We start from the raw sequence: 15,957 nt of genomic DNA, 5'->3' as shown, positions 1-15,957 counted from the left end.
CTACGTTACCATAAAAATAAAACGAAATTACCAATCACTATCGTTAACGCATAAGGGTTATACAAAACCACAACAACATGGCTTGCGATTTTTGATAGGTATTATAGGTGCCTCCTACGAGCTTGCGGCATTTGGTCGATTGAATGAAATCGTTGCGCCTTAGAGTAGACAATGTGTCCAAAACTCATGCAACTACCGGTAAAGTCTGTAGAGTCTAACTACAGTAATGAACGTAAGATTTGCATACTTAGCATAATATTGTAGTTGTATACCTTCTCTTTGCAACTTAAATATATACTAGGTATAGGTAAAGTAGGTTAGATAAGTACATATATGTTTTTATTAATGAGGCGACTCATTTATCCTGACCAACTAGATTGTTTACATGTTGATTAGGTTAAGATTAAAGTGAATAAATTTACTTTCAGGTTAACACAATTTCAAAATTCCTGTAATTTAAAATAGTTTACTACGGTCAAAATGAATTTCATAAAGCAACGAGCGCGTTCTCGAAGAAACTCTATAAATATAATTTCGGCTGCAGACAAGTGGAAAAATATCAATAGAAAGAAATCACGACGCGACGTGGATTCGGACGAAGATGAGGATGAAGAAGATGCCAAGATGAGTGAGGTAGACTGGGAACAGGAGTTCTTCCAAGAAAGATTAAACCGGCTGTCTTCCGACCAAGATATCGAAGTACAGCTTACCAAGAAACAAACGTTACTGTTAGCGACGTTACTTCCAGACGAGATCATACAAACGGAAAAGTTGGTTTCTAATTATGACTTTTCCCTGAATTCGAAAGATGTGTGTATATTTTTCAAGAGTGAATTTGTTACAGTTTTGATTCGACTGAACCGAAACGCTTCGTTGGCGTGCTTTTGATGGCCGACGTGTCGGGATACACCGCACTGTCCGAGCGCTACAGTGCCACAGGCAAAGGCGGCACATACCGCTTAACTGCCACACTTAACGCGTACCTCGGCTCCCTCATAGAACTTATATACAACCACGGCGGAGACATACTGAAATTCGCAGGCGACGCCTTTTTAGCACTGTGGAAAACTGATAAACGGACTTTTCTATGCCATACCATCCACACAGCGATAGCATGCGCACTCCTAATACAACATTCGTTTTCATCCTATGAAACTGACGTCAAAGTAAGTCTCAAAGTAAAGCTAGCTATCTCAGCGGGAAATTTAATTTTTGCCACAATCGGTAACAAAATACCGATGAATTACGTTATTTTTGGGCTACCGGTAATCGAGGCTAAATTAGCCGAAAGCCTTTGTACTTCAGGTGAAGTAAAATTAACGCCTAACGCTTGGGGCCATTGCTATTCACGAAATTATGACTACGTTATTGAAGAAAACGGACACGTCACGATTAAAGCCATACTATACGATCCTCGCGAGAAGGACGTTTCAAAACCTTTTGGGGGACTAGGGGCAATGGTCAAAACCAAAAGAAATTTTGCTGCTATTGAAAATCTTCCAGATTCTGTATGGACATCTCCTAACGGTTTAAATGCTGAGAATGCAATAAAATTTGAAGCGCTTTCTTTCCGACAAAAGATATTACTTGCTGAGGATCGTAATATAGGGCCAGAGTTACGGAAGTTTATGATTCGTCCCGTTCTCACTCAGCTCGACGCGCTGCAGCCTTTGGAGTACCTCACAGAAATGAGACAAGTATCTGTTTTGTTTGTAACCCTCAAGCCCAGAAATTGCCCGCATCAGCAGCTCATCACAATAGTCAACAATTCCTACGAGACTATGTGTGAAATCGTTTATAAATCAATGGGATGTGTGAACAAAATCATACTGTTCGATAAAGATGTGATGATTTTAATTATTTTTGGCTTGCGAGGCTTTAAACATGAATCTGAGGCACAAGCTGCGTTAAAATGCGCATGTGGTATTAAAAAATCAGTCGCTGCTCTAGACGGCGTGCGAGAAGTATCTATCGGGGTGACCACCGGTCAGGTGTACTGCGGGGTCGTAGGGCATCCTTTGCGGCGGGAATTCACTGTAATAGGAGCCACCGTCAATAAAGCGGCAAGGTTAATGTGTTACTTCCGTGACAAAATAACATGCGACGAATCGACCTTCGTGAATAGCAAAATGTCCAGTAACGGATTTACTCTGCAACCGACAGTTGACCTTAAAGGTATTCTGCATGCAGGTAAAATTTTTGAATACAGTGAAGACATACGAGTAAAAGAGCTGTACGATATTCCAATGATACCAAGACTTCTGAACCGAGCGGATGAGATGGAATACTTTGAAAACTGGCTCGATGATGTCCATCATGCTTATAGAGATTTTGACGCTCTTTTGTTGGTTGGTGAACCGGGTATAGGAAAAACTAGATTAATAGAGTGGATGGCCCGGTACGCGCGAGGGTGCGGCCACAACGTGTGCAGTCTCACATTGACCTCGATACATTCAGCAACTCCATACTTAGCTCTAACTCAAATAATCAATCAGATATTAGGGCTTTCGGAACCAATTGAAGATTTCAAAAAAGAAGAGAGAATCGTACAGCTATTAAAAGTATACGACGAAGATCTTTGTTTTCTCAATGACGTTATTAAGGCCCGATTCGCGTATCACGAAGGAGTATACAGCCAGGATGCAAAACAACGTGAAGAGAAAGCCAAAAATATATTCTCAAAACTAATGCAAAGCATACCTGATACACATGTCATATTTTTAGATGACTTACAAAGCTTGGATCAAGTTTCATGGGAGTATATATCTATAATGATAAATTCACAGAAAATATTTACCATATTAACAGTACGACGAGGAAAAGTTAGCTCTGTACAAGAATGGTTGTACAATGTCTTTGCTAACAATAACATAAGGAAAATAATTTTAGGCCCACTAAGCTCAAAATGGATTCCACCACTGGCTTGTCAAATATTAGACGTAGTTGCAGTTTCCAATGACTTATGCAAAGCACTACAATCGAAATGTAAAGGAATACCTGGAACCATGGAACTGTTCATTATACATCTATTCTCCAGCGGAGCTCTAGAAATAAATAAAATTCAACAGCATGAACTTGACGAGTACCGCAACGACGAATTACAATTCCCATCAGCTGAATTATTACATCCGCAAGCTTTAAATATAGGCGACCAGCCTACACTAGACCATTTGATACAAGAAAATAAAACAGAGGAAATGGGAATTTGTAGTGTAACTGAGAAAGAGCAATTGAATACAAACATTAATGTAGAAACTACAGATGCATTGATAATGATGCAAATTGACGCGCTTACTCCATATCAACAATTGTTGTTAAAAATTGGCTCCGTAATAGGAGACGTAATGTCACGAGACCTATTGGAAAATATAATGTACGAAAACAATACAATAACAACAGCGAAGGCAATCAAAAGATTCTTTGCAATGCAACTTTTAACTTGTGCAAATACAATAAACAGTAGATGGCACCGTAGGTCCACTAAGGGTTCGTGGAACAACAGCGTCACGTCAGTAGCCCCGTTGCCATCATGCGAATGCACTTTTGATTTCGATCCTGAATGCAGTTTTGGTTTACCCAAATACGCTTTTTGTAAATTATTGAAATTTAAAGGTAAAAAAATAAGAAAAACATTTTATGAGTTACTTCCAATGAATCAAAAAAAGGAATTTCATGCACGTATCGTTACATATTTAGAGAGTAACAAACATAGATGTCGCAGTTGCGGTGGAACTATTATGGTTGTTCAGTCCCTAACGGAATTAGATAATGAAGCCGAAAAACATATATTCAATGAAAGCTCCAAAGGTGAAGATGACGAAGATGAAGACAACAATTCTAAAAAACAAAAGGATATAAGCGAATCATATTCTATGATTTTGGACTCAAGAAATAAAAATACAGAACCACGTTATAGTACTAGTTCTGCAAATGTGCCAACAGAATCGTTACATGCAAGTTTCATATCAGATTCACAAACTGTTCCAATTTTGAAAACTAACAAAGAAGATTCTATATCGAGACGCCGATCCACTAAGAGAGTGACTGTTTCCAGCTTTGTCTTCAAAAATAGTAGCAGCTATCAGTTAGACACATTTAATGTGTTTGATATGTTGCGTAAGGTGACAGAAGCAGAAAGTATGAGCGACTGGCACGAACTCGGTGTCATTGACAGCGATGACGAAGATCATAAAAACAAAGAACTATTTAGTATCAAAATAGAGAAAGGTGTTTCAGAAACAGATTTCACTAGGTGTACTTGTGCTGAACTAAAAATTATAATTTATGAACAAATGATTTATCACGCAAGTGTAGCTGAAATGAAATTTAAGGAAATTGAATTCACAATTGAATTATGTTACCTATATTTACTTGCAAGTAATGTAGATGATGCACACCTAAAACTGGAGCATGTTGAAACTTTGTGCAATCTCCCAGAAGTTCACGAAATTATAGACTCCTGTGACATAAAAAGATTTTTAGGTAAAATTTGTACTTTAAAAGCTGCTGCGTGTCTTGCAATTGGAAATCACTCTGCCGCCAAACTGGCCATCGGAAGGGCAGTGCGTATTTACGGCATTAATCTTGATAATGTAGCGGAATTCCTTAAATTGCGTACTTTAGTAGATAAAATTAAAATAAAAAGAAAGAAATATCGATTAAACAAGGCGAAGATGAGAGCGGATTCTATCCTGTGTTTAAATATTTGCACTTTACTATATTCCGCCTTAGGAGATGGAACTGCAGCCAGATTATATGCATATAGAGCGCTGAAATTAGTACAGAAAATAGAATGCAATGTGGTAGACATGTGCGACGTGTTTAGCAACGCTATACATGTAGACCTCGTATTGGGATTTATAGAGCCAACAGCTGAAACACTGCGTATAGCGATATCGAAATTACAGAATTTGCCGCAGCCTTTTCAGTCAGGAGATTTGTATGCTCTTGGGAAATTGTTTATGGCTGCGTTTCGTGCAGGTGTGGCGCGCAGCGCGCTCGCCTCGGCTATAAAAACAGCCTTTCGGGCAATGGCTGTCAGTCGATTTCTTCGTGCCTATAATGTATCTATGGAGATTATACCTGATTTATTTTACATTTTACTTTGTCGCCGCCGCATTACAGAAGCGGTCGACGTTCTCAAAGAAGCTTCGATCATGAGTAAAGAACGCAGTTCATTGGATTGCGAAACATGGTATTATGCACTGTGTATAGATCTGATATTAGACACTGGGTTCCAGCTGGAGACACCTACTGAAATAAGTAGATACGCTGAGTATATGATACAAACCCCCGAGTCGAATGCTGGACGACGACGTCTCATGGCGGGGCTTTGGACTTATTGGCTACGAGCTGACCAGGAAAAGAGAGCCAAATGCTTTGAAGCCGAAGTTTTGGTATGGGTGTCACGAGAAGAAGAAGACGGATCTTTAACGACTCTCATAAGTTCAATGCGATTAGCTGAAGGTATGCTGGAAAGTTTAGCTAGGAAAATGGATGATTTGCGAAAGGTATGTAACCAGAACTTTGACTGTTTAGGCTAACGTGGATTTTGTCAGATGTCTTTTCAATTACGAACTTGGTTTAGGTAGTTGATCTCATGGAACTGCGTTCGTTGGCGGACCAAAAGCTGGTTTCACTGGAACATGATGCAAAGATGTGCCGCGTAATTTATCCCAGGTGGATTACATTAAGAGCCAACTCACTATACCTGTCAGGTCGTCGTTCAGCAGCAACCGCTGCATTTAATCAGGTAAATGTAGGTATAGTCATCAAAGCTACAGAGATAGTTGAACAGGGGAAGGGGGGGGGGGGGGGGGGTTCGACTATCCCTGCATAGCAGTTTGATTGCAGAGGGAGTAGAAATGGGTTCTGGGTATTTACGGGTCAAACAGAAAACTGCGTTCACGTCTTTCCTGTAGACATACACAAGAGTTAAGGGCTATAAAGGTTAATTTTCGTATTTAACCCTTATCCACATCAAAAGGTTCTCCTTTTATTTAGAGAACTATGATAAAATCATTACTTACATGCCCACAAGCTGTTAACTATTGCCCACAGGAGAAAACTAGTGTGTTCGCGCGAACTGTACATTTTTCTCTCCTGTGGGCAATAGTTAACAGCTTGTGGGCATGTAAGTAATGTAATGATTTCTAAATAAGAGGAGAACCTTTTCACGTGGATAAGGGTTAAATAAGAAAATTTACCTTTATAGCCCTTAACTGTTGTGTATGTCTACAGGAAAGACGTGAACACAGTTTTCTGTTTGACCGTTACGCATATTGTTCAAAAGAAAACTTTAATGCAAAAATTGAAAACGACTTGGTCATTAGGGCACTCTGTACCAGCTGTTTTTTTTTCCAATAGTCATCCGACATGCGACATCGGACAATGTGAAAAAAGCTCTAATGGTGAGATGTCCAAATTATCTACACACGTATTTACTATTTCAGTAACAATAAAGTTGTGTTCCGATTATTTAGTAGGTACCTATGCCTCACCCGCGTGTATTTACTTCTTGTGGACACACTAGCTAAACATTGTTTTCGAGAGTAGAGAAAATCAACATGTTCCTACCTAATTGTAAGCTTGCGTACCATGTCAAACACTATACAAATATTTCAGGCCCTAGAGGAAGCTCGCAAGGTTCATAACCGACTGGAAGAAGCCATCACCCTGGCTGCGACCGGTCAGTCGACGATTTGGCTTTCCAACGCTAAGTCTGGACGCTTCATAACCTGGCGGGATGGATATCAACTCGCGCGGGAATCGTGGCATCAATATCTTTATAGGATAACTGCTATTCGATAATTAATAAAGTTGGTAGATACCTACTTTCGAAATGTAATCAGTTTGTACATGAGTCCGCAACAGACCTCCATATAAACGTAGCTAGTTACACCGTTAAAAAAACCACAGTTAAAAAAATACAGCGATTTTCATACAAAACTTGTTTTTACTCTATTTCGTTTGTAAGTAATAAACTAATGAGAGTTTTTTCGGACAGAGAAGTGTCGTGGAATGTTTTGGGCCCATACATGGTATAATAATATACTCCGCCTGGTACTCTCTTCCGAGATTCGCGAATGACCTGTCACTTGCCTACGTCATCATGCTGTTTACAGGTTCTCAAACTTTAAAATGTGGGGGAATTTTAACCAACGGTGAAAATTATTTTAACGGCATTCATTTTAAGTTATTCATGTAGAAACATAGTAAAATAAAACAAATCTATACTGCACTTTTCACTCCTACTCTTACAGTTCCGAATAGAGCAGCCAACCATTTTCGTAACAAAACATTAATGACCAAGCTTACGACGTGAAAAGTTTGGAAAACACTGCGACTGCTGACACTGAGCGAGAAGGAAATAACAATTAACACGCGTTCGACAAGGATGACGGTCAGGGACAAAATGGCGGATTGTCAAATGTGACAGCGCTATCCTGTGTTGCCAGTAGTGTAAACAGAATTACCCGAACGTCTGAAATTTCTTTCGTGAATCGGAAGATATTGCTAACGAAAAATTAAAAATGACGTGTTATTATAAAATTTAAGATAAAATACATATAAATGAAAATTAAAAAGAAATATTTTAACTTATAATGATATAATGTAACATAGATATAATGTACCCATGTAACATGTTATGTTGAAATAAAGTGGCAATGTTATTGTGACGTAGGCAAGTGACACTCTGGGAAGAGAAGACCATGTTTTATTAGACCATGGGGCCCATACATTCCACGACTATTCTCTTTCCGCACTAATAACAGTAATAATGGATAATAAATCTGTTCGAAATTCGCGCCAGATCTAAAGCAAATTGTGCGTTTAGTTTTTTAACGAACTATTTAGAAAAACTATCTACTAAAACTAAGTAGCGTTAGTTAATTCAGATTAAATATGAAAAAGGTTTCAAAAGTGCACAAATAAATAAGAAAAGGTGTTTGCCTAGGTTTGCAGTTACAATTTACATTTACTTGCAAATAAGATATTAAGAAATATATCGTTTCGTGGTAACGAAACGTTGTACCAACTGGCGGCCTAGCCAAGGTGACGATCGTTATCGCTTCATCGTCGAATCGCTTTGTGTCTCTCTATCACTCTTCCATATTAGTGTGACAGTGACAGTTGCGTTTCGATCGCTACGGAGCGTTAGCGATTGGCACGTTGGCTACGCGGCCTGACATTCTTCTGACGTATGTGAGGGGTCATCGCCCGCGCAGGAAATTGACAGTTGGAATATCGGAGATTATCTCATCTATTATATTTCTATTATGATCGTGTTATCTCTTTCTTTCAGTGTCTATTAAACTAGGGAAAGAAAGAGGTGGGCATGTTTTGTGACTCTGTCTTAGGAACAAATATGTTATCAATAACAACAAATATTATCAAATCGCTTCGAATATACTTTGTTAATTTTCTCGTGAGTTACGTAAGATAAATATATTAATAGTTGTCAAAACATACCATGTGCGTGTGACTGGTTGGTGAAGTGGTTCTTGTATGGCCGGTATAATGTCTGGAACAAAAAAAATATTTCTTGGACCTATTGTTTCGTCGTCTTCATTCAAAGATTTGTCATTTGCCGGCTATTTGGCCACTGAGAATGGAAAGGTAAGTGGACTTTATGAAATCATTTCGTCAATCACCATGACTAAATTGATTGCAACAGCTTATTAACTTTTACACTAAAAAGTTTTGTTAACTTTTATCTTTTAGATTACTAAATTGGGTTCAAGAGAAGAGTACAATTCTTTACAACAATCTGGAGCATTTACTGACCACAAAACTATAACTTTGAAACCAGGTCAGCTGCTAATTCCTGGGTTTGTGGACTGCCACACTCATGCCCCGCAGTTTCCTAACTTGGGTATTGGGCTCGACAGACCTTTGTTAGAATGGTTGGATAAATATACTTTCCCGTTGGAAAGTCAGTACAAAGATGTAGAATTTGCTGCAAAGGTTTACGATAAGGTTGTGGTAAGTAAACAGTTTATTTTACCCATTGTTAACTATTCAAGTGAAGCTAAGAGGGGTCCATAACCATAAACCTACCAAAATATGCAACTCCCAAACTCCGATTTTAGCAAGAATTCATAAAACATTTTAATTATGACTTTGTAAACAACCAAAGAGTACTCATTACTATACCTACACAAAACTAAGTGGAGAGTCTGGTCATAATGCCATCTATTTCACTCTTGGTTGGTCTTAATAAGGGTAAAGGAGATAGCAGTATGATCTCGAGTCGCCACCTGGTATTGCAGCAAGTATAATTGCAATTATGAATTAAAATATTCTTACCATGTTTCTAGCAAAGACTTCTAACCAACGGCACCACGACCGCCTGCTACTTTGGCTCTCTACATCTCGAAGGTACTATTGAGCTGGCGAAGACTGTGCTGAAACATAAACAAAGGGCACTGGTGGGCAAAGTCAGCATGAACCTCAAGAATGATGCCGGATATTATAACGAGACTGCTGCTGAGTTGGACCAAGTGGAGAAGTTTGTGCAAACTATTTTATCTTATAAGGTCAGTATCTAAATAATGTTTTTTTGAAGGGCTCCATATTTAAAAGAAAATTTTTAAAAGGATTCATAATAAAAAAAATTTACAGCAAAACGTAAACTGGCCAGATTGATGCGGTAGTCACACACAAGTGTGACTACCGCAATTGGTCAAGACCAATAGTAATACTATTGTGACCAATGCTGCTAGTAAAACATAACTTATTGGCTTTATTTCCCACTGCAATATATCAGGTCAGCTAAGAGAACCAAAATTCCATTCTAAATGTATTTTATCAAGGTCGTTTTTTGTCTGACAAAGTGGAACAGCTTTTGTAAACATATTTTGAAGTGAAAACTTCTTTAGCGGCGCTGTGCACTTTTTGTGATGGGGAAGAAATGTTAAACTCGCGAGAGGTAAGATTCGTAAGACGTAAGACGGACACGTGACCTGATCGCAAAACTGTTACAATGTCATTGAGTTTTTCTTTATTGATTTTATTGATTTCTCTAGTGAGTTTCCCTCTAACTGGTACTTATATAACTCGAGTACTAACAGTGATGTGCTTAGGGGTTTCAAGTAATGCGACGAAATAACGCTAGATGGCGTTAACCTCAATTATACATAGTGCTGCAGACATTTTGCACTAGTCATTGAGTTTTCACTTCTGCCGGCACTCCCTGAGTGCAACCCGTTGTTTTTTTACTATTTTCAGAATGACTTGGTGCAGCCAGTAATAACACCAAGGTTTGCAGTAAGTTGTGATGAGCCTCTGATGACTGGTTTGGCAATGATAGCCCAGAAGTATGACTGCAGGATACAGGTTAGATGATTATTAAATGAAACATATACCTAAGTAACAAAAGAATACAATTTCAACTATGCAGAATTATTATGTATTAATTGACAGATTTTAATGTATTGTTACTGTTTCAGAGCCACATATCTGAGAACCTGAAAGAAATAGAATATGTGTTAGAAATGTACCCATCCTGTACAAGTTATGGAGAAGTATATGACAAAAGTCAAATTCTCAGTAACAAGGTAAATATTTTTACATAATACACACAAATTATATCAATTGATATTAAATTTTAGTTCATAAGCTGTCTCATACATTGGAGTGGAACACTAGTGACATCTTGTTGAAAAGCAAAACAACTAAAACCTTTTGAGTACCTAGCAAAATAATTCCTCGAAGTTGCTGTTTACTTTTCAGTGTTACTGTATTTTCGGGGTTTTGTCCAGATTTGGTGTGGTGTGTACATACTGACTTTTTCAGAAACTTTTTTTTATTGCATATAAATAAAAAAAGAAATGGTCACAAACAAAACAACCTAACCATATTAAAATTTTGTCAGATCAAAAAAAATTTTTCTTTATATCCCGTTTTGTCATTAGTTAGAATAGGCTACATGACTAATTTTCATTTATGGTATCAATCGATCGGGTTTGTTTTTATGATCAAATGTCTATATGGGACCCATTGCATTAAAGTAACACAAAAGTCAGAAATTGTAGTCAAAGGCCGACAGTCGCACTTCACTCGCGAAACGCCCTATACAAAACGACAAGGGAACGTGACGTCAAGGTCTCTGGGAGCCCACCTTGTAGTATGGACAAAACAAGAAAATTGCGTTTTTGTCGGTGAAATATTGCGTTTATGTATATATGTAGTTGCTATACAATATTTTTTTGGATGAAATGTAAGGAATCGAATGGTACCCTTACTTTTATCGTTCTTGGAAGTTAAAAAAAAACTTAAATTTTGAAACTTTCAGGTCCTGTATTTTTGTAATTTTTCAATATTTTATTTTAATATCCACATTATTGTGATAAATTGCTCGTTTGCTATCTATTTTACTAGATTTTGTTATAAAATTCAACATGTGTCATCATCCCTATTGTTAATTTTCACATATTATGTCCCCAACCTTATTGGAATACATAAAAAAGTTGTTACTTACAATTATGTTTTTAATCCAGTGCATCCTGGCTCACGCGATCCACCTAACCGAAGCAGAGATGTCGCTGCTGGCGGCGCGAGGAGTGTCGCTAGCGCACTGCCCCGCGTCCAACACGCGGCTGCGCTCCGGGCTGTGCCCCGTGCGCAAATACCGCCAGCGAGGGCTGCGCGTGGGCTTGGGGACAGGTTGTTCTAGGGTTGTCACAAAATTTATAGCAACTGCGAGGTCTGCGAGGTGATCGCCTCTTTATAAAAACAAAAGAAAATTAATTTGAGGTCTAGCTATATCAGCTCCGCCTGGGCCCTTTTCAGATATGTCAAAAATTATGTTGCATGAATAAACTAAAAAGACATTCTGTGCATAATTCATAAGTAGACGAGAGATGCGATATTGATTTCTATACCAATATAAATAAGGTTCTTATGGTACCTACCTACAGATGTGTCAGGCGGAGACAGCGCGTCGATACTAGACGCTGTGCGCAGGAGCATGGACGTGTCCACGCATCTGGACCTGCAGGCGGGAGGAGACAACGCCATTAGCTGGAAGGAAGCGTTTTACTTAGCGACTATGGGAGGCGCTGAAGGTACTTTTACTAGTATTCAGATTTTTTTAACTCATTTGGGTATCAACCAGGGGACGTGGCCTAGGAACAAACTTGTATGACGGTGAACGCATACGCATATACGCGTTGCTGGCGATCAGTGACTAAATGCAGAATGATAAGACAGACAAGGACAAAGAAATTGTAATTAAAATTGTTATTAACAATAGCATTAGAAAACTGTTTGGTGTTCAAAATATTACTTGCTTTTAGTGGTACTACTGCAGAGTTCAAGGCTGGTTCAAGGAGACCATAGTTGAATACTTAGGTACCTTGCCTAAATATAACAAATTGACATCGTAAATGATTGATTTGAAGTTATCACGTAAAATGACCATGTTTTTAAGGAGTTTTCTGTAACTATATACCCACATAGCACGTTAACCGTTATTTTTACTCCACAGCTCTAAACCTGGATCACAAAATCGGCAATTTCCAAGTGGGCAAAGAACTCGACGCTCTTCTGGTAGACGTGTACGCCGCCGGTAACATCGACCGGCACGAATACTCCGCGGACAACACCGAAGAGGAACGCGTCACCAACCTCCTGCAGAAGTTCGTGTATCTGGCCGATGATAGAAACATCTTGCAGGTTTACGTTAAGGGTGAATTAGTCAAAGATATAAGCAATTGAGTAAGGTTAAATACGTTGGAAAGTGCACCTGCCGAGTACATAACTGGAACTATTTCTGTTCGGTTGACGCACTGTACCTAGTGAAGAGAAAATATATTAGTAATATTAGATAGGTATGCTGTATTATTAGGTAGGTGCTGGAAATGAATAAATGAAATGCAATACTTTTTTATCATTTTTTATTCTCGTGTAATTTCTTTATAATTCGTGTAGAAAATGTGCAAATAATGTGATAATAACAACTGAAATTAATAAGCGAAATACCATATTTAATACTATCAAGAATCAATATTTAATTGGATTCCATTTAATTTCAGAAATACATTTTATAATGTCAAAGAAAGTTAATGAATGTCCGTTACGTTTAGTAATTTAAATATTATACATAATTGCTTTTATAGTAACACTGGTATTATTTTGTTAAATCTCTGAGATCTCTTATAAAATTTAATGAAAAAAGAATTATAATACTCAAATGCAACTGGTGTTGTTGAAAATACTTAAGTCGGTGGAATGATCTGACATTCAAGTATTCGAGTGTCATTAATAAATTATATAAGTAATAACATAAACAGTCTTATAAAATCAAAAATAACCTATCTACATTTAGAGCAACTTATATGTTATTGTACAAAATAGTAGAATATAGCTATGTTAAACATGAGAAATATAATTCTATCTAAAAAAAATAGGACGCATTGAATCATAAAGTGATACACTAATGGTTAATTTATAAAAAAAATGTTCGCTGTTGCTACCACGGCTTTTATATACTATTTCGTAAAGCCCGCTCGTGGTAACAAAAGCAGTAAGTACCAACAGCAACACACTTAACTGCCCACATGTTGATCTCATGTTATCGTTCCTAGGTTAACCGTCAGTAAAGTATGTGGCTGATGGTACGTCGCGCCACTGTCATACACGACACTATTTACCTACTACAATTGTTTACCTAACACTACTCAATGAACACAGGAACGTGGGCGTGCAAATCCGAGAGATGCAAGCCCGTTCTTATACTTTATTACAACATACACATCTAAGTAGGCTAACAAACAACCCTCCTAGCAGTATTCAGAACTACCTCCCGCTACAGTATGGCCACAGAACAACAGGTATCACACAAAAACCACCAATCTGTTTAATATTCGTTATATAACACACGTAATGTCACATTACGCATACATATATAGCTATATCAATATTTGATATAAAAACAATGAGTGTGACGGTTTCGTCAGGCAACAAAAAGCAGGCTAACAACTGCTTAAAACCTACTTACATATGTATAAAACATAAATTGTTGTCTTCTAACATCTTACTAAATAATATTGAAGCAATCAGATCATGTTCTGAAGTTTAGTCTCATATGTTAAACAATTACATGTCTTTTGACTTGCATTAAATAAACTAACCTAAACAGTCTTAAACATATGTTATATTATTATATAACTAACACATCCTGTGCGAACCAATGTGCATAACAATAATTTAAGTTTTTTTTATAAAGTAAATTAGTAACGCGAGCATAATTTGAATAACAGATATCTACAGTAGGACTAAAGTTTATGGACAGCAGAGATTATGACCGTCATAAAAACATTTTCCTTTTCTTCCAATTAAATATGAGAGGGAGAACTACTGTAGAATAGTTTATGCCGCTAATAAACGATGTCTTGCTGATACACAAGCTACAATAGAAAACTTTTCACAATCATCCTAGCACCTCACATTGCAATGAAGAATTTATAAAAATACTCCTGGTTCCGGAATAACAAGCTCAATTGTGTACTACCCAATAATAGACATCAAAAAGTATTCAGGGGGTACTTGTTGAATTAACATCATGTATAGGTTTAATATGAAGGGATTTTTTGTAAAAGTATCAAAGTTATTACTAAAAATTTCAGTCTTTTGCGTCTGGCTCAAATTTTGGCGAATAGATACCATAAATTGCTATCCTCGTTTTAAAAAATAATGAAAACAAAAAATGAAATTTTTATACGGACTAGGGAAATATTGGAATATAATCGAAATATGAGCAAAACTCGCGATTGAAGGATTAATTGATGAATGAGGTAGAACAGAATATAAAACGAAATAAAATGTAAGATAGAAAATAAAATATTTTGTTCGTAATTTACCACGTCCCATAGAAATAACAATGGGAAGATTATTTTGCGTTAAACACTATCTAATTATATTTATCTACGTTATATATATTTACAGGAATGTATTAAACATTGTGATATCGAAGTAGTCGGGTACTTCATTAAAAATCAATTATTTCTCCAAACATAGCTGAACCTCTATAACAATAAGTGATAACTAAGCGATCAATTTTCGTAATAAATTCGATAATATATTATTTTTACGTTATAACAATAGCATAATCGAACAAAGGCTTATGTCACATAATCTACGGGATTAACAGAATCTACATTTGCTCATTATTTCCTGTAGATACTATCTTACGGTATACTTGTTAAGTATTTTGAAATAAGTGAACAAGAGTGTATAAATCATCGTAAAATGCATACCTGCTCACCTATTAAATTATTTAAGTTGAGAAACAGATCATATGAGACTTCTAGATTTAAGTTAACTAAACATTTAATTTAATTTGTAAATTAATGCTGAACGTATTGCAATGCGGCTCACCACTCATTACAATTATCAATGGAACATTTGTGATGATACTGATATTATATATCCTCATAGCTTTTTCGTCATGCAAATAAAAATTGGAATACAGCATCCTAGTCTTGTTTAAAGATGCAATATTATGAAAACTGACATAAAACACTAACTATTACAAATTGACTAACTACGGTAGGGTCTTGTGTACAAGTCGGTTGAGTAATGCCGCAAACATTAGGGAAAGATTGGGTTAATTAAATCCAATGATTATTGATTTCCTTTCCTTCACATGTCTATAGGTAGTTCGTTTTGATAGTCGTGTTGTAACATTATGAACACAGGTCGCCTCATGGTAATGTGGGCTCCGAGATCTATGGACATACGCAATGTAGAGGTTCCCATTGCGTTTCCATTTATGTCGTTTCGAATACAATGGCTTAAAGATCGATATCTGCGACCAATGGTGCTTGATAAGACAATTCCGAGAAATAGTAGGTATGCTTCGTGGGAGTAATAGGAGGGCCTCTGGGAGGCTGGAGGCCGAACTGACAAGAAGCCTCAGATACTATTCAGTGACGCGGTCACACTGCAGGTGTC

General features: G+C 37.2%; 2 protein-coding genes across 2 annotated transcripts; both read left to right on the top strand.

Moving 5' to 3' along the window:
* Positions 1 to 420: 420 nt before the first annotated feature.
* LOC134662295 (adenylate cyclase type 10-like) lies at positions 421 to 6,839 on the top strand. The gene is made up of 4 exons (XM_063518504.1): positions 421 to 770; positions 845 to 5,510; positions 5,588 to 5,752; positions 6,625 to 6,839. The coding sequence occupies exons 1-4, from the start codon at positions 481 to 483 to the stop codon at positions 6,808 to 6,810; spliced, it is 5,307 nt and encodes a 1,768-aa protein (XP_063374574.1). The 5' UTR covers positions 421 to 480; the 3' UTR covers positions 6,811 to 6,839.
* A 1,638-nt stretch (positions 6,840 to 8,477) lies between these two features.
* Positions 8,478 to 12,760, top strand: LOC134652726 (guanine deaminase). The gene is made up of 8 exons (XM_063507890.1): positions 8,478 to 8,619; positions 8,725 to 8,985; positions 9,321 to 9,539; positions 10,231 to 10,338; positions 10,452 to 10,559; positions 11,502 to 11,667; positions 11,922 to 12,068; positions 12,491 to 12,760. The coding sequence occupies exons 1-8, from the start codon at positions 8,509 to 8,511 to the stop codon at positions 12,718 to 12,720; spliced, it is 1,350 nt and encodes a 449-aa protein (XP_063363960.1). The 5' UTR covers positions 8,478 to 8,508; the 3' UTR covers positions 12,721 to 12,760.
* The last annotated feature ends 3,197 nt before the right edge of the window (positions 12,761 to 15,957 follow it).

Source organism: Cydia amplana, chromosome 1, assembly GCF_948474715.1.
Source record: "Cydia amplana chromosome 1, ilCydAmpl1.1, whole genome shotgun sequence".
Lineage (NCBI taxonomy): Eukaryota > Metazoa > Arthropoda > Insecta > Lepidoptera > Tortricidae > Cydia > Cydia amplana.
The sequence above is the reverse complement of the archived record's forward strand: the minus strand, read 5'-3'. Positions and strand labels throughout refer to the sequence as shown.